The sequence below is a fragment of the Lasioglossum baleicum genome, chromosome 18 (genome assembly GCF_051020765.1).
Source record: "Lasioglossum baleicum chromosome 18, iyLasBale1, whole genome shotgun sequence".
NCBI classification, from domain to species: Eukaryota; Metazoa; Arthropoda; class Insecta; order Hymenoptera; family Halictidae; genus Lasioglossum; species Lasioglossum baleicum.
In genome coordinates this window covers 5,079,446-5,099,150 of record NC_134946.1, presented here as the reverse complement: position 1 = coordinate 5,099,150, position 19,705 = coordinate 5,079,446, and the positions used below count along the sequence as shown (strand labels likewise).

General features: G+C 36.1%; 1 protein-coding gene across 6 annotated transcripts in view; it reads right to left on the bottom strand.

Moving 5' to 3' along the window:
- Positions 1 to 19,705, bottom strand: part of Glurib (Glutamate receptor IB) — a 383,859-nt gene that overhangs the window by 12,691 nt on the left and 351,463 nt on the right. For 4 of the 6 annotated variants that reach the window (XM_076442547.1, XM_076442546.1, XM_076442548.1 and 1 more), the window contains 9 exons: positions 19,181 to 19,294; positions 18,983 to 19,103; positions 17,332 to 17,426; positions 16,602 to 16,825; positions 11,468 to 11,680; positions 5,882 to 6,080; positions 4,919 to 5,163; positions 4,593 to 4,839; positions 2,967 to 3,041 (listed from right to left, as the gene is read on the bottom strand). In XM_076442547.1, coding sequence (XP_076298662.1) covers positions 2,967 to 3,041; positions 4,593 to 4,839; positions 4,919 to 5,163; positions 5,882 to 6,080; positions 11,468 to 11,680; positions 16,602 to 16,825; positions 17,332 to 17,426; positions 18,983 to 19,103; positions 19,181 to 19,294 — 1,533 coding nt within the window. Of the gene's footprint in view, positions 1 to 144; positions 200 to 2,966; positions 3,042 to 4,592; positions 4,840 to 4,918; positions 5,164 to 5,881; positions 6,081 to 11,467; positions 11,681 to 16,601; positions 16,826 to 17,331; positions 17,427 to 18,982; positions 19,104 to 19,180; positions 19,295 to 19,705 lie in introns of all 6 variants that reach the window. The other 2 variants (XM_076442544.1, XM_076442545.1) reach the window with 1 other exon arrangement.

The window sequence follows — 19,705 nt, the reverse complement described above, 5'->3', positions numbered from 1 at the left end:
TATGTGAGTGTGTGTCTATGTATGTATGGTGTGAAGGAACGCTACTTTAAGCCATGTACACAAGAAGCGGGGGAGATAAAGAGAATCATACCGAACGAATAAATACAGAAAGTGGGAATTTAAATTAAGGACGAGAGTACTCACTTATGGTCCCGGGAAAGGCGCATGCATCCTCCGTCTAACTCTGCAGTCCGTACCACTAGAGACAAAAATAAAAGTAGAAAAAAACCGCGCGAACGAGCAAATACGTCTCCTGCATCCATCGAGTACAAAGAGATAGATGTAGAGAGAAGGATAGAGAAGAAGAGGTTTGATAGATGGAGATAGAAAATAGCGCAACACATCCAGCCAGCCGCACATCGCACGCATTTATGTATATATGTATATCTATCGTAAATAAACATATAGAGTGTCAGCAATCCGGACCCTCCTGCACAATGAAATGCAAAGCATAATATTTAGTGGAACTCGATAAGTTTATGACTATGTATACAGTAAATCATCTATCGACGGAAAAAGGTGCTACACGATGGACGCAAAACAAAATATCCCCTCCGCTGTAGTAATCTGATCTCGGCTCGGGTATATCGGTGTGAACCACTACTAATGCGACGCGGAGAGTCGCAGTTGTCGGAACAGTTCAAAGGCCCGTGCGATTAAGGATGTTCTGGAGGTATATATAAAAACGCAACAAAATTTTTGAAAATTTGACAAGATATAATTCTTACTAAATTAATGCAATTACCAAAGTTTGGGTTCGATTCACTGCACCGTTTTAGAATTGTAGCAACTTAAAGTTTGTACATTTCAACACGTCTTCTTATGGAGAATTCATGAAATTCCACTTGAAACCCTATTAAAACCTTGAAAAAACGCAACTAGAAACTCCAGTTTTTCGTTATATGTAGTAAAAATTATGTAATTAATTATATTCAAAATTTAGTAGGATTCACTAAACAGTTACAGAGCAAACAAATTATAAACTGTTACCTAATTTATCGTGTTGTCTCTCACTAGCATGGAAACGCGACAAGCGTAGACCACTGAATATAGCTACAGAGGGTACAGTATTCGCAAAAGTTTAATGCAAAATAATACTCATGAATGGCTTTCATTGCCATGCATTGATGGATTTCGAATTTCTTGTACTTTTGTCTTCCATTGTTCCTCCAGAACATCTTTAATTGACGATGAGCGTTTCGGGCGCAAGGAAGGACAGCGTATGAAAAAGAAAAAGACTGTCCTTTTCTCTACGTTCGGCTCGGCCTTTAAAGATAAAACAAATAGCGTCCCTCTACGATCGATGCAAACGAACCTCCCTGAGGCTTTTGCGTCGATAGAAGATTTACCGTATTTCGTTATTTCACGTTGCAACCAACATTACGTGTTTGTATTTCATTATGGAGGAGGCTCCCGTTAGTGCAAATCGAAAACGAGTGAATCCACACGAAAATTAGTTATAATATATATAATCATATTAATTGTTTTTCTCAAGTTGACGTTTGTCCAAAGCCACCTATTTCGGGATTGCACCAACCCGTTCGTTGACACTCTGCACACAGAGTGAGTCGTCAGACATTTAAAATAAAAATATCTTCATTATTTCTTAACGAGAAAAGGTTTAGGGTATGGAATGTTAGCATCAGAGGGACTGTTACTGACAGGAAAAGATTTTTTCTCAAGATCATGTCCAGAGCCGTAATTCGCTGTAATTTTTCTAACAAAATTGTTCATTTTTCGCAAAATCTAGTATTAACCTAGTATTTCAGAAAGATTATAATTTTTAAATATGAAACTTATTGCTACAATGATTAGAAAACTTCGTTGTTAATAATTGTGTGGTTGAGACAGAGAATTTATATTTATTGTATATTGGAATTAACACAATTTAGTCAAAATGAACAACATTAATATTTAATATATTTTTAGTTTCAAGGTTTAACACTAAACCTACCGAGCCGTAGAAGTAACTGGTACATGTTCCCCTATAAAAATGTCAAAATTGATTTTATTTAGATTTTGTGCAGCTCCTATTGTTATGTGTGCTCCACTAAAGATATCTATACAATCATTTCTTATGAAATTATTTTTACTATATCACTAATCGTTAAATAAAAAATCTGGAACTGTGGTGGTAGGTTTAGTGTTAACAGAGTGTTGGGCAATAAATAAATTTACTAATTAATTACCTTTATTTAAATAAAAATTTTAGTTATTATTTGCAATTAAAATCATACGTTTATGTATTATTTAATTATTTATTATTTAGAATAAAATTTGCCCAACACTCAGTGTTAAAAGGATAGGGATGATCATTGTCACGATAGGGTTGAAGACAACGAGGACGTTTTAGGTATAAATGTCAGACGACTCAGCCCGCATATGTTTGTATACTCTCTGTATTCGTATCTATGCACACACGATCTATGAACAACGATCGATGATCGTTCCTCGATTGATCGTGCCGTCGAGAACCCCATCCTAGCACGAAATTCTCGATCGTCTTCCATTTACAATGTATGTCGACTGCTTACACTCTGCTAACTGCATGCTATACGTACTCTATTGTATGCTTCTATGGATACGTATACGTATTGTATATACATCTATATTTGTATGTATAGGCTCTGTATTACACGGTATGTATAATGCACCCTTGGTCTCCGTTTACGGTTCTATGTTACACGATACATCGAGATCGTTGGCTCCGGAGAAGCGAACGGTAAAAATGTATGGGGGTGGGGAGAGCTGTTTATGCGTTTCTCTGCCTCGGAAGAACGGACCACGTCGAGTGAATGCGTGTTTCAACCGCTTTTATCGGTTCAACGAGACGGAATACTTGATTCAACGCGTCGCGTCGCTCATCCGTCGCCAACATGATCCTACGAACTCGCACACTCTAGACGCGGCGTTCGCGTGCGTTCTCAACAAGTCCCAACGAAACTCTAATGATCCCCGTCACTTACCCGGCCATTGTCGAAATCTCGACCACCGCCGATCGTCAGTCGGGCTTTCGCCTTCATCGCATCTGACAAAGGTATCTGCAAGACCGAACGTTTATTGCTGCAGCAGAAAGTCAATTATTCTGTTCGATTTTTAAACACTTTACTTACCGGCCATTCTCTAATTGTCTTTCGAAACCAAAGATTTTTTAAGACCAACCTTTGAACATCTCTCAGGAGATTGTTCAGGCAGAAATTTTAGTTGGCGATTTAACAAATGTTTTCGGAATTTATAGAGCTTAACAAGTTTTTCTGAAATTGTTAGTTAGGAACATTACCGAGCTTCTTTTATTATACATTCAGCTCTTAGAAAAGTCGATTAACCTCTCGTGCTGGTAATTATTTTTTTAAACCCGTATTAATAATTTTGTTAATGGACATAATGTTTTATATGTAGGCACTTGTTTCACATTTATTCGTACAGGGTTATCCAAAATAGACTATAGGAAGCTTTTTTTACATAAAATACATACTATTTTTAATTTAATTGGTTTTTTTTTTATTTAATCATCAGATATCGTCAATGAGAATTATGTGTGAAAGACGATATCTGTCAAATGATCACCATCACCACGTTTGCAGACATCAATTCGAAGAAATGCTCAATTCTTGAGAACGACGTGAAATTGATGTTGATGGGTCATTAGCAACACTTTCACGAACAGCAGCAATGTTTTCATTCGAACGAGCTGTTTTTGGTCTGCCAGATTTTGGTTTATCATGAACAGATCCAGTTTCATCAAATTTTTTAACCAAATTTCGAATTGTTCGCTCCGGTGCACGATTATGTATGCCGAAAAAATCACGTAATTTACGATGGGTATTTTTTATTGAACACTGATTTGCAAAATAAATTTTAATAACTTTAACACGCTCTTCAATCGTATACGACTCCATTGTTAAGATTGTCTATCATCGTAGGTTAGAAATACAAGAATGTAACAAGAAACAAACATGGCGTTTGACAGATATTCTCATTCAACATCCTAAAGGTACTTTTCGATAACCCTTTACAAAACGTGTTTACTTGCGAACAAAAAATATTTTTGTCTTACTTCAGTTAACAATCATACTTAGACTGCGGTTTCAAAAATGTTCTTTCAAAATGGTTTCAAAAATCGTATCTATTGGGTTGGCAAGAAAGTAAAATTTCGGTATTATAATAAATAGAGCCCAATTGTTTTATTCGACCAATGAACTTCAATGAATAAAATATTTTCCCTTTCGTGCGATGATTTTTTGGCAAAAACAATAAATAAGAAAATATCTTATTCATTAAAGTTCACCGCTTGAATAAAGAAATTCGGTTTTATTTCACCTTAGAATACCGAAATTACATTCTTTCCAACCCAATATTTAGTTTACGTCTTAATAATTGTAACGAGCTGGAAAAAATACAACACAGTATTTTTAAATTCTATAAATGTTTTAGCTGGTAAATGGTTTAGCTACATTTGATCAATTAATTTTTGTCGTGAATGCATCGAATCCGCAGTTAAGTCAACATTAAAATTTGTTTGTTTTCCACTACCTGACGTGGCAATTTTAAGTGAAGTGTTGTTTATAACGTGCTAATTGATTAATCCGTACCTTCGCTCTGGTAGCTTCCGCGTGAGATTTGTAACAGAACTCGAGTAAAGCGACAGCCAACGCTAAGAGAAGGCCGCCGATGAGAATGTAGAATATTCCTGCCACATTGCTCAAGGATAATTCGTTTCTGGAGGCATCCTGTTTGTCGCCATGCCTGCATTCGGTTCTGTCGTACCACCATCGGTTCACCAGCTTCGTTAATTCGCCGTTTTCCTTCAGCGACAACACTGCTAGGTTTATTGGGTCTCTATAAAATAAAAATACTTTAATAACGTGAACCATACCAATAACGAATTATAGGACACCGTGTATAAATCTACTCTTACCTCAGTGGTGATCCCAATGGCGTAGCCACGCCGAAACCTTTGGCATCGAGATTCCTGCCCACTTTCATCGTGTCACAGGGTTCTCTCTCGTTTATGTACTCATTCTTAGGGCTCTCTATCAGAAGAGCATACTTCCCTTTACTGGTCCTCACTCTTCGTATACCTTCGTCGTATGTTTTGACAAACACGTGTTTCCGAGAGTTCATAAACTCCCACATTTTACTGTACAGGTTGATCTGCGATTTCTGAAAATCGAAGAATGAGCATCGCGTTTACGACCTGGTTTTGTTCGTTTTACAGAAAATTGTCTAACGCTAAACCTATCACAGTCGAACGATCTGTTTTGGATTGTTTAATTTACAATTGCGCCATTTAATGTGAAAATGATAATGACTCATTATTATTGATCAGTATTTCGCAAATGCTAGTTCTTATCGAGAAAACAGCTAAAAGAAGTAATAAGGTATAAGTGCACGTAAATCCTGGAGAACTTTTGAAGATATAGTGTTTCAAAAATTCAGATTTCCGAGCGCCATTTCTTGGGAATAAAATTTCCGTGGACATTTATGCGATGCTTTTCGCAACAGTGGATCAAATAGAAAATAATGACAAATTGATGAATAAAATGTTTGAATGGATACGAAACATTTATTGAAAATTCCCATACTAGAATTCTTCTTTATTCCAGCTTGATGTTAGCCTAACCTGACTGCGTGAGTGAGAGTAATTAAATAAAAATTCTACGAAACTCAATAATACTATTACACTTGAGATCGGATATTGAACCAAGCAGACAAACGCTTTCACAAGACTTCCATGAAAAATGATTGAATAAATTTTTTTATTTAAGCATCTGAAAGAAAGCAGTGCATACAATTGCTTTTAATGCACAGGAGGTTTAGCGATAATCATTTATCAAAAAATGTCCCAAGTTTCCACAACTTGTCCTTGGTAATCACTCACGCGAAAAAAGTCCCAAGTAGATCCGTGAGACAACGTGCCGTATTGTACTTCCGTCTGCGATGCCAGGTCTTCCGGCGAATTGATTGGCGCTACCATTCTTTCCACAGTTAGAAACGCAGCCAAGTTTGCGGTGTACGAAGAGATCAGTATTAGAGTGAAGAACCACCAGACGCTGCCCACTATTCGTCCTGATATTGATCTGTCGAATAAAGTAATTACAGATGTCATGGGAAATTCACAAGACGAAGATAGACAATTATTATCATAATTATATTAGTTAAAAGTACCGAATGTGTTAATAGAATGTGGTCGAAGTACAGTGGATACAAAAATTAATTCGAATTTCAAGAAATTCTCAAAAATTGCCTATATTTAAATTGTGATTATTTTGTAAGAAATGCCAGAGAGATTGCATAATCAGATTATGCGGGGTATGGCAATATTTAATAACGAAAGTTTAGGTCCTGTCTGTAAAGAACCATCGGAGAGAGGGAGTCCAGCATGCAAAATGGCGGTGGGGAGGAACGGTGGACGTTGGGGACAGAAGGTTCTACGAAATTTACAATTCATATCGCCGCACCTCGAATATTTAAACCATTAATCAAGGAGGCTACCGCGATGGGGTGGCATGGCGGATACGGCGAAATGTAAATTAATTGAGAGACCCAGTTCCTAGCCGTTCGAGACCGCGAAACGCCCGCGAAAATACGAATATCTTGTTGCCCTTTTCTGGAACTTTGCAGTTCAGTTACCCAACTGACTCATATTATTTACTATCTAATTCATATTGCAGCCATAACGATAGGAATTAACAGGATATGCTGGACAAATAAATTTATTTTGGAATTAGGAAAATAGGTACAGGAAGGTGAAGTATATAAAATAATTCAATTGCTCGAATTACAGAATATGTAAACTCTCTCTCTCTCTCTCTCTCTCTCATCCTTTCTCTCACAAACGTCTAGAAGGTGCTCTGTCCTCTCTCGCTCGACAAGGCGTCCAGGTATTATCGCCGTACTCTCCTTGTCGAGACGAGCGGCCAGGAATACTCTCTCGTTCCCTCTCGGCAGGCGTCCAGGTATTGTCGCCGTACTCTCCTGCCGAGGCCTGGGCGGCCAGGAGTTGACCCGTTCTCTCTCGTTCGACAGGCGTCCAGGTATTATCGCCGTACTCTCCATGTCGAACGAGCGACCAGGAACAGACTCCCGTCCTCTCCCGTTCTCCCGGCAGGCATCCAGGTATTATCGCCGTACTCTCCTGCCGGGGCGCTACTGCTAACCAAGAGCGGCCGTGGTCCTTACCTCGTCCTCTCTCTCGGAATAGCAAATAGGCCGAGTCCCTCCGTGAACCCTCTATTTATATAAATCCGTTGCTATCCGCGTACGTGAAATCAACAGCGGTCGTTAAGCGCGATTCGTCTTTTCGCGCGCTCCCCTTACGTCGCTACCTCACGTCGGTCGTCTACAAACTATGCTTCTAGAAGCTTTTAGAAGCTTGTCGATTCTAAATTTCTTCTAGAATATTCTATACATGCTACGATATTATTTAACAGTAAACCTACCGAGCTCTGAAAGCGATTAAAATATTTTAGCTTATAAAATTGACAGGGCTCTATTTGTTCCATGCATGCAACTTCATAATTTCAATGATTATTGGACTGCGGATTTTGTACAAAAATGGATAGGTGTAACTCGAGTTTATTCAGAAAAATGCCACAAATATATTGATAAAAGTTTCATAAAGAAATAAGTAATAATGAAAAAGATTAAATATTGGTGTTACATTGTGTGAGGACGCACGGGCCTTTGAACAGTGCCGGCGACTGCGACTCTCCGCGTCGCATTAGTAATGGTTCACACCGATATACCCGCGCCGATCGTGTAGCACCTTTTTGCGTCGTTAGAGGATTTACTGTATATTGGTTTGTATACAAAAAGTATCTACTGTTACAAGTTGAATTCATGAATTAGCTACATGTACAATAGAAATAATTGATCTGCTAGAATTTTCTTCCGATATCATCTGGAAAACGCGAAGAGACGCGTCACTATCTTTTTGTCCCCTTACAGGTTCGCCTGTCGAGCTGCTCATAAAACATTCGTCCATATATCATCGGGCACCTGAATCCCGGCCGTGGAAAATTGTGCGGGGAGAAACGTGACTTACCGGAGGGTTTCTTTCGACGACTGCGAAACGGTCGTAGAAAAAAAGGGCGTAGAGGCACCGCCCGGCAGTGACGTTTATGCAAAGCAGACGGAGACCTCGCATTAAGAGCGGCACGGACCCGTGTATTGTTCCCGTGATCCTGGTTGCTGATCGATACCCGATGCGTGGGAAGACTGATATAAAACGACTCGAGGGGAAAAAAGGATCGAGCAGAGCAGAACAGGAAACGTAAGGGCCTCGCTGTGGCGTGGCGCATGTCGCTAATGGAATTTTCGCCGTGGCTCGAACGACACGCTCATTCAAATGAGCCGCCCTCGAATAGCCGGCGGCCTAATCGCGTCGCCGATTACGTAGACCGCTTTAAATTACATCCAGCACGAGACTACGAAACGTAATCCGATTATATTGTGATAATTCTGGCCCCGCGGTTATAATCGCCGTTTACCGGCCACGCAGTTGTAATTTGCCCGAAGGAATTTGCAACAGTAATTATTGTGTAACTTAAACCCTCCGACGGACCTCGTAAATCACACTCTTAAAGGTTATCATTGTGCCACTATCTAACGGGTAGCGATCGCGATCCTGCGTCGAAGGACACTCGGACAGAGTTCAGGTTCTGTTCTTCTCTATTCTCCGGATTCTTTCCGAATTGGCGGAAGTATTTAAACCTTCCGGATAATTTCTGATCAATAGAACGTCGGTGGTTTACTAGTTTGCATATTTTTTTAATACTTCTGTTAGGTAGCCCGATTTTCAACCCTTCAGGAGCGACGTCTACAGTCAGGAGCATAACTGATCACACACACTTTAAATCAGAGTAACTTGTTTATGAATGGACCAAACGATTTCAATTTCTCTGTAAGGGTAAATGAATTAGTTTAGTAAATTACGTCGAAAAAGTATGTTGAAGAACTGCATTTGATCGGAATTGTGAAAAACAATAGTCAAAATTGTTTTTTGCAACTTTTTTAGCTGTACCAATAACGAAAATTTAAAAGATATGTTTGGTCAACTCGTATAAATTATATACGTTCTGCAAATTTCATTGAAATAGGTAAAATTGGTTAACGAGTTATGAACGATCGAAAGTGGTAAGAAATTTCAATTTTTCATTATTTTCGGCCTTTTTGCCACTTTTGATCGTTCGTAACTCGTAAACCAATTAACCAATTTCAATGAAATTTGCAGAACGTATATAATTTATACGAGTTGGCCAAACACATCTTTTAAATTTTCGTTATTGGTCCAGCTGAAAAAGTTGTAAAAATCAATTTCTACTATTGTTTTTCACTCGAACTTGTTTTTCATCATCTACTAAAACAATTCTTCTAGCCTTACAGAGAAATTGAAGTCGTTTGGTCCGTTCACTGTTGACTCTGGTGAATTTTGGAAAATTTAGTATACACGTTCACGTTCTTCTAATAAAAAGAAAATGAAAGGAAAAGATATCCTGATGAAAAGAGAAGAAAATAATCTACCCTTAAAAATCACCCCATACAAGTTTCGTTGAAAATGAGGCAAATTATCATGAATAATCTATATTAATCGAATATTACACATTTCGAAACTATTGTTACGTGAAATATTCTCCTAAATTTTCTACGAATATTCGCACAAACATCCTCAACCTAGTGACACAGCTGGCCCCATAAAGATTTGATAAATCCCTTTCAACAGTGGGAACGAATCTGAAATCCTGAAAATTGTTATACGCTGTTCGTCGCAATTAGAAACGTCTGGTCTACGAGTGAAGAGCCGAGGCATCATCCGGGAAGACGCTTATTACTTTCGATGCGCTCTACCGCTTCCTGAATCGAACCCGGTCGTTAATTATACACAGAAGTAGCCTTTTCAGAACGGTGGGGCGCGATCTACCGACGTCGAAGAACTACGGAACGTTTACACAGGAGACTTGAAACGTCGACAGCGAACCTCTTGAATCTTACCCAATTCATCCTATTAGCAGGCTGCACGGTTGACCTGCCCCAAGGCAAAGGGAGTCATTCACTCTGTAGCCTTTATGTACTTTTACTCCCTTCACCTCCACCGCGGAAACGAAAACGGCTGTGAGGGGGCCACAGGACAAGTGGACGGCTGTAATTAGCCGGAAAGATGGTTGAATACACAACACTTTTTGTCACATGTACAGATTACCCGGGGCACGATGCGACACTTAACGCTCCGCTGATGATCGCTGTCTCGTACAAGATTTCACTCTTTCTGTTTCGACTTTCGAAGTGGTGGTATACAGAATTGTGTCAAAATGGCGGACTCCATTTGTCTCGAATTCGCAAAAATAATGAAGACCAGAACAACTGGCAAAATAACATATACAGTGGCCCACAAAATTGTTCGTACGCCCTTTAAAACAGAATGACCTTTTTATAATTGTACCGAACCACCAGATTTCTTATAATCAATTAGAAGCATTGGTTTATGAATTGATATGCAGATAAGATATTCCAAAAATTATAATTTACAAGGTTACATGCAAAAATAAAAAAAATTTAATTCTTCATGAAAATTTAAAATATATGTGTTGTAGATCTATGTTAGTTATAAACATGCTGAAAATTTCATCGAATCTACAAAATATATATTTTAAATTTTCATTGAGGGGGGGGGGGCCCAAATAACAAAGTTTTAAAAAATCCCTTTTTTATTTTTGCATGTAACCCTGTAAATTATAATCTTTGGAAAATCTTTTCTGCATACCATTTCATAAACCAATGCTTCTAATTGATTATATAAAAATCTGTTTTAATTTATTCTGTTTTAAAGGGCGTATGAACACTTTTGTGGGCCACTGTATATGTCATTTTGTGGACACTTGTGTGTACATTTATTTATTCAGACGATGAGTGAAAATAATCATGCGAGGTCTTGTTATTTTTAAACAGTAATATTAAAGCTTGTAAATTTTGAGATGAGATTGATAATGTATTATTCAAAACATAGAATTTGTAAGGTGGGCATTTAGTACAATTTTGTTGTATATATTAATTTTGTATTCAGTGTTTTATCAGTCAGGCAGGCTTTTATTTTCAAACAGAAACTCCTGAATCTTTTAATACTTATAAAACAGTTAATCTTTAAATTAACCTTATCCATTTATAAGTAAAAGATCTAGAAATATTCAACATTTTATAGCAACTAATTTGCACACCATCTATGAATAAATATAAATATAACCGCGACACAATACATTTTCGTGGTCATTAACATTCGACTGTGGTTTCATAAAAGTTCCGTGTCCGAAATAATTCAGTAGGTCGTAAACGATAAAGAAAATGTGTCGCGGAATAAAAGCCTTGATAATTCAGTTTTGGATACTATCTGGGCAATTAACTTCTAGAACAGTCCTCGGCGAGATAGGTAGATGTGGTTATCGCGGCCAAACACATGGAAATGAATCATTACCTGGGTGATATGTCGCAACCTTGCTGCATGAACGCAGCTAATGCGAACCACAGGCTATTGATGATGCTGAAATCGTTCGCCATGCTGGAGGTTGGTATGTGTGGGGATCCTTGCGACCCATGGGGATGCTGCAACGTGGGATCGTTTCTCCCTGACATTGAGGAATCGCCGCCGGTACTGAGCGTCAACACCCTCCACTCGTACGGAGAAAACCTGCACAGCAGACAATAATAAGTAGACGATTTATTTTATAATTGAAAATAATCTTTTATTAATAATTTAATATTCAGAGAACAACATTTTGATTTCTTTCTATATTCTTCTATTGTATTTCCTAAAGCTTATCTCAAGAAATATTGAAATTGAATTTAATCAGTAGATTCTGGAGCTGAATAGAAATGTACTTCTTTTATTAATAATTTAATATTCAGAGAACAACATTTCTATTTCCTTGTATATTTTATTATTGTGTATTTTCTAAAGCTTGTCTCTCAAGAAATATTGAAATTAAATTTAATCAGTAGATTCTGGAGCTGAATAGAAATGTACTTCTTTTATTAATAATTTAATATTCAGAGAACAACATTTCTATTTCCCTCTATATTTTAGTATTGTGTATTTTCTAAAGCTTGTCTCTCAAGAAATATTGAAATTGAATTTAATCAGTAGATTCTGGAGCTGAATAGAAATGTACTTCTTTTATTAATAATTTAATATTCAGAGAACAACATTTCTATTTCCTTGTATATTTTATTATTGTGTATTTTCTAAAGCTTGTCTCTCAAGAAATATTGAAATTGAATTTAATCAGTAGATTCTGGAGCTGAATAGAAATGTACTTCTTTTATTAATAATTTAATATTCAGAGAACAACATTTCTATTTCCATCTATATTTTAGTATTGTTTATTTTCTAAAGCTTGTCTCTCAAGAAATATTGAAATTGAATTTAATCGGTAGATTCTGGAGCTGAATAGAAATGTACTTCTTTTATTAATAATTTAATATTCAGAGAACAACATTTCTATTTCCCTCTATATTTTATTATTGTGTATTTTCTAAAGCTTGTCTCTCAAGAAATATTGAAATTGAATTTAATCGGTAGAGTCTGGAGCTGAATAGAAATGTACTTCTTTTATTAATAATTTAATATTCAGAGAACAACATTTCTATTTCCTTGTATATTTTATTATTGTGTATTTTCTAAAGCTTGTCTCTCAAGAAATATTGAAATTGAATTTAATCAGTAGATTCTGGAGCTGAATAGAAATGTACTTCTTTTATTAATAATTTAATATTCAGAGAACAACATTTCTATTTCCCTCTATATTTTAGTATTGTGTATTTTCTAAAGCTTGTCTCTCAAGAAATATTGAAATTGAATTTAATCAGTAGATTCTGGAGCTGAATAGAAATGTACTTCTTTTATTAATAATTTAATATTCAGAGAACAACATTTCTATTTCCATCTATATTTTAGTATTGTTTATTTTCTAAAGCTTGTCTCTCAAGAAATATTGAAATTGAATTTAATCGGTAGATTCTGGAGCTGAATAGAAATGTACTTCTTTTATTAATAATTTAATATTCAGAGAACAACATTTCTATTTCCTTGTATATTTTATTATTGTGTATTTTCTAAAGCTTGTCTCTCAAGAAATATTGAAATTGAATTTAATCGGTAGAGTCTGGAGCTGAATAGAAATGTACTTCTTTTATTAATAATTTAATATTCAGAGAACAACATTTCTATTTCATTGTATATTTTATTATTGTGTATTTTCTAAAGCTTGTCTCTCAAGAAATATTGAAATTGAATTTAATCAGTAGATTCTGGAGCTGAATAGAAATGTACTTCTTTTATTAATAATTTAATATTCAAAGAACAACATTTCTATTTCCCTCTATATTTTAGTATTGTGTATTTTCTAAAGCTTGGCTCTCAAGAAATATTGAAATTGAATTTAATCAGTAGATTCTGGAGCTGAATAAAAATGTACTTCTTTTATTAATAATTTAATATTCAGAGAACAACATTTCTATTTCCTTGTATATTTTATTATTGTGTATTTTCTAAAGCTTGTCTCTCAAGAAATATTGAAATTGAATTTAATCGGTAGAGTCTGGAGCTGAATAGAAATGTACTTCTTTTATTAATAATTTAATATTCAGAGAACAACATTTCTATTTCCTTGTATATTTTATTATTGTGTATTTTCTAAAGCTTGTCTCTCAAGAAATATTGAAATTGAATTTAATCGGTAGATTCTGGAGCTGAATAGAAGTGTAAATACTTCTTTTATTAATAATTTAATATTCAGATAATAACATTTTTATTTCCTTCTATATTCTTCTATTGTATTTTCTAAACCTTGTATCAAGAAATATTGCAATTGAATTTGATCGGTAGATTCTGGAGCTGAATATAGAAAGGTACTACATTTATTAACAATATCATATTCCGAGAAAAACATTTTCATTTCCATCTATATTCTTTTATCGTATTTTCTGAAGCTTGCCTCAAGAAATATTGAAATGGATAATTTCGCCAGAATTTCAAATCAGATCAAAGCTTCATACGTCTTCAGCAGCTCGTTAATCAAAGTTATTTTGTTTCTGAAGTTCTGAACACAGCCATATCCATTTCACCATATCGTTTCTAATCATTGTAAAAAGAAGATCGAGTGTTCGACCTTCGAGCAGCGAAAACTTGGTCGTCGATTTATCATAAAGTTCGCAGGAACACGTGGCGACTATGCGTTCGACGATAATCGCTGTAAACATCAAATCAACGATCACGTGACACTGTTCTTGCCCTTATTTGTCGCTATCAAGATCACAGTTAATCCCTGTGATCGCCTGTGAAACCGTATTCGAGGAAATCACGCGAGATAGGGAACAGTAAATAGCCTAATCGAGTTGAAGTAAAAAAAAAAAAAAAGAAAAAGCGACGATGATTTATCGCGGGAAGTTGATACAATACGAGCGACAAATGAACGCGTGGTGAGTATCACGAGCAGACACGTAATGGTGGGTACTTCGCCAAGAAGCAAACAGAGGCGGTTGTTGTGTAATTATCGTGGAATAGAGGGCGGTTGGGGGTGGAACGGTAAGTGAATGGAGGGTGAACACACTAATGATCAGCGCAGATTGAAATACCGAGGCAACAATTTGCTAATTCGTGTCGAGAACTTCGTTTCCCTACAGTCGTGACTAGACTGCGGATTTGATGCGTTTGTAACAAAGCTTAGCGAGTGAAATTTCAACCAATACACAAAAGTTAACAGAATTAAAAAATTATTAGCACATTGAGGTCACATATGTGGGTGACACTATTTTTGAAGATGCGAAAGAGTAGTAGAAATCGCTATAATACATTTTTACGTACCAGTTCGTAAATTTTTCTCACCACATTCATAATTTTTTTTTAACAGACAATTTACATTAATTACTAATGAAAGGTATGATATTTCGTCGCAACAGGCTGCTCTTTAATTGAAGAAAAAGGCGAAGTGAAAATATTAAGTAGGATCAATGGAACATTTGTTTCTCTTATACGTGTTCAGCATCGTTCTCATAGCAAGTAGTATAGGCAAGCGTTGATCAGACACGCTAGCTGAATTTTATTTGATTACCTCGGAAATGTGAAACATTAAACCAGAACCATTAATCCTACATTTTTAGTTAGGATCAATGGAATATGTATGTCCACTTTTTCGTCATCGTTCTCGCAGTAAGTAGTACAGGCTAGCATTGGTCAGACACACTAGCTGAATTTCATTTCATTACCTCGAAATGAAACATCAAGCTAGAACCATTAATCCTACATTTTTAAATAGGATCAATGGAACATACATATATTTCCCTTACACTTTTTTCGTCATCGTTCTCGCAGTAAGTAGAATAGACAAGCATTGGTCAGACACACTAGTTAAATTTCATTTGGTTACCTCGAAAATCAACCATCAATCCAGAACCATTAACCCTACATTTTTAAATAGGATGATTGGAACATATATGTCCCTTACACTTTTTCGTCGTCGTTCTGGCAGTAAGTAGTATAGGCTAGCATTGGTCAGACACACTAGCTGAATTTCATTTCATTACCTCGAAATGAAACATCAAGCTAGAACCATTAATCCTACATTTTTAAATAGGATCAATGGAACATACATATATTTCCCTTACACTTTTTTCGTCATCGTTCTCGCAGTAAGTAGAATAGACAAGCATTGGTCAGACACACTAGTTAAATTTCATTTGGTTACCTCGAAAATGAACCATCAATCCAGAACCATTAACCCTACATTTTTAAATAGGATGAATGGAACATATATGTCCCTTACACTTTTTCGTCGTCGTTCTGGCAGTAAGTAGTATAGGCTAGCATTGGCCAGACACACTAGTTGAATTTTATTTGATCACTTCGAAAATGAAACATCAAACCAGAACCATTAATCCTACATTTTTAAATAGGATCAATGGAACATACATATATTTCCCTTACACTTTTTTCGTCATCGTTCTCGCAGTAAGTAGAATAGACAAGCATTGGTCAGACACACTAGTTTTTCATTTGGTTACCTCGAAAATGAACCATCAAACCAGAACCATTAACCCTACATTTTTAAATAGGATGATTGGAACATATATGTCCCTTACACTTTTTCGTCGTCGTTCTGGCAGTAAGTAGTATAGGCTAGCATTGGTCAGACACACTAGCTGAATTTCATTTCATTACCTCGAAATGAAACATCAAGCTAGAACCATTAATCCTACATTTTTAAATAGGATCAATGGAACACGTATGTTCACTTTTTCGTCATCGTTCTCGCAGTAAGTAGTATAGGCTAGCATTGGTCAGACACACTAGTTGAATTTTATTTGATTACTTCGAAAATGAAACATCAAACTCATTCTACATTTTCGATTTAATTTTACTCTAGCTATCGCTTCTTCCCTAATTATTTCGTTTACCCTGCATGAAAGAATATTTTTATTAAATTTCAATTAAATATAAACCTATATACCTACTAGGAACAACGTTTTTTTAAATATATTTTCATGTTTCTTATTATATATATCGACTGAAGCAAGTCGATTGGTTATCGAGCGAATTTACGAAAATAGCTTACCTGGATACGGTAAATAGAACGATGGACACTCCGATGTACGAGAAGATTACGCACACCCAAATTTCCTTGCTTAGAGGATTCAGGAAACTGAACACACCAGGCTTCTGTTTCATTGGTTTTTTAATCATGATGCTGATACCCAAAGACATGAAAGGTTTGCTGAAGTCGATCACTCGTTCACGTTCTGATGTAATTGTCATGGGAGCTATAGCGATGTCTGCTTCCTGCAAAGATATCACAATTATCAATTATCCATTTTAAGACGTTCTGCTTTTCGAAATTGTCGCAATGTACGTACAAGCGTAGAACTCTACTCTAACATTCTTAACAGCAGTCATATTATATGCTTTCCTATATTAAAATTATTTTTCTATTTCATTCTAGTATGTTCAAGTTGATTTCTAGTAATTCTAAAAATAATTAGCAAAAAATTTCTTTAATTTTTTCACTTTTTCGAGGGTCGCCGATAGATGTAGCTCAAAGTACTCCGAGCAAGGGAAAAGAGCTTGCAAGCTCGAGGCATCTGGTGGACAGAAATCGAACTTTATAGAGTGGATAAAACAGCTCGTTGAGCTTCTGTTTTAGTCGGAGCCCGACGATCAATAGCTGAATCTTTCGTAGTTCTACGGAATTGCTCGGGCCCGGCCCGTGCGTTCACTTCCGGTGAGTTACACATCGAAGAAAAGGACATTGGACCGGTGGGATCACTTCGAGGAGTGTTCAAACATACTTTGCGGATCAGTTCGCCAACCATTCCGTCCCAGCCACCTGGAACTTCTGTATTTTCCATGCCGTACTTGCCGTCCTTAACGATTCGCAGCTCGTCTGAAAAAATTAACAATAATGTCATTGATTTATCAACCTGGCTGATTGTTCTTTAATTACTAATTATTAGTGTAATCGTTACTTCTTAATTTGATAGAACAGTGGGAGGGGAATTATTAAGGGCGGGGACGGACCTAACCCTGACTAGATCGCGAACCTGCGCGCGTTTGCACCTTGCATGGGGTTGGGACGAGGATCAGTCAAAAAGTTATTAACGACAGTGAAGTATTCTATGAGCAGATCTTGAAAATGTGACAATCCTTTCTTCATACACAGATTTTATCTCGTCTTTATTTTAATGTTACAATTAAATATTGAATTTGTACAGTGACTCCAATTAACTTTTTGAATATCGGACCATACGATTTGAACTTTTTTGAGAAAGTTAGAGCAGTTAGTTTACTACATGATATGAAAAGAAATTTTTTCAAAAATTGCAATTGATCGAAATTGTAGAGAAAATACTAAAAGATTCATTTTGCAACTTCTTTATAATTTAAAAAGTACGTTTTGTAGTTCTGTGTCAATTTCTAAGATTCGGACACTGTGTCCAAATATTAGTGGGAGTCACTGTGTAACAAATGCGAATGTGAGAGACACACAGAATATAAAATGTAATTATCGGTTTTATTTCAATAGTGCCATGTCGAACCCATTGACAATAAACTTGAATTCCGCCTGAGTTTTTGTAAACGATACCCTGGATATTTTATTTTGTACTAAACATCACCAGATACAACATTTACAATCTTGTTTTCCAAAACGTTCTATCGTGTGCAACTCTTTTGATGATGCAACTACTCCATAATTGACGACGAGTGCCGTTTTACATTAACAAGTATGTCGAGTGTGCAAAATAAAAGTATCTCGAACGCATTTTGTTTTCGAAATAATGGAGCTCCAGTTTTGCCGGAGTTTACACGATATCGAATAGTATTTGGTTAACTGTATATTACCGATCGTTTCCACTTGCTGTAATCCTGAACGTATATGTATGCACGAGTGCAAGATAAACATTCGAGCTCGACTATTTTTTGAAAACGGAACATTGTTTACGAGAAACTCATTTTACAATTCAGGATTTATGGACAATTTATTTTCTCGATGGCAACACTTTCTTTCCACTTATATGGCTCACACATTTTATATGAACACTTTGCACATTCACAGTATTTTTTTACTGTGCAGAAATGCAAAAATTGTTTAACAGCGAGAGATTAAAGGAATAACCTTCTTTTTGTATACTGCTATTCCAATGTTAACCGTGTACAGGGGGTTAATTGGACACCATACATTTTTGGAGAAAAATGAAAGAAAAAAGTTGTCCGCACAAGTATTTGCGAAGTTTTATTGATTTTTAAGAGATAAGTATACGATACTTAAAAATTTTGAAACAAATCACAGATAGCATTGTTAGAAAATTTTTACAAATTTTCAATTCGTCAACTTTTTATTTCCATTTTTGTCAGCCTGGGGTGCGTTTGCACCCCTACACAGAGAGAAGGTGAAAGATGTGTACTGGAGGGATTGAAGGGAATATTACTTGAAATACTTACACGTTATTCCCAGCTTTTTCGCTATCAGATCAGCCAGATCTTTGCAGTAGCCCTCGTAACTGTCGTTGCCAACTAGTACTTCGCCTGTTTCTGATTTCTTCTTCATGATATATGGTTCCTCCTGTATCACAGAATTAGGACGCTCGTTAATCCCCATTTAGAAGCAATTAACTGCAGTAATATTTTGCAGAGTCTTACCACGATCGTAGTGACAATGTAGGTCTTGTTTTTCTCGATTTCTGTGTGTGGTCGAAGACGGATGTATTTCGCTGCGATCGCTTGGAACCCGGCTTCGTCGGTCCATTCTGCAACCTATAAAATAGAATTAATAATTCATACAGTATTGATAAAAATTTTTAAATCGTAAATATTAAAGGAAATACATCCAAATGTAAATTTAAATAGAAATATACAAACCATAATTGGTTACAACCAATATAATTGTGCATCCATTTATGCACGAGAACATGACCTCGAAATGACCTTGCAGTCTAAGATTTTAAAATTATGAACACGTTGTTTATTTACAATCTCAAATTGGCTCCTGTTTGTGAACATATTAAATTTTACATAAATTACAATAAATTTACCCTCAATTTATATTTTAATTTAAAATTTACCCTCAATTTAATAATTGTATATTCATTCACGCATACCAACATGATCTTCATACGACCTCGCTAATAAAAAATGTTGGTAATACAATATACAATATGAAATTGG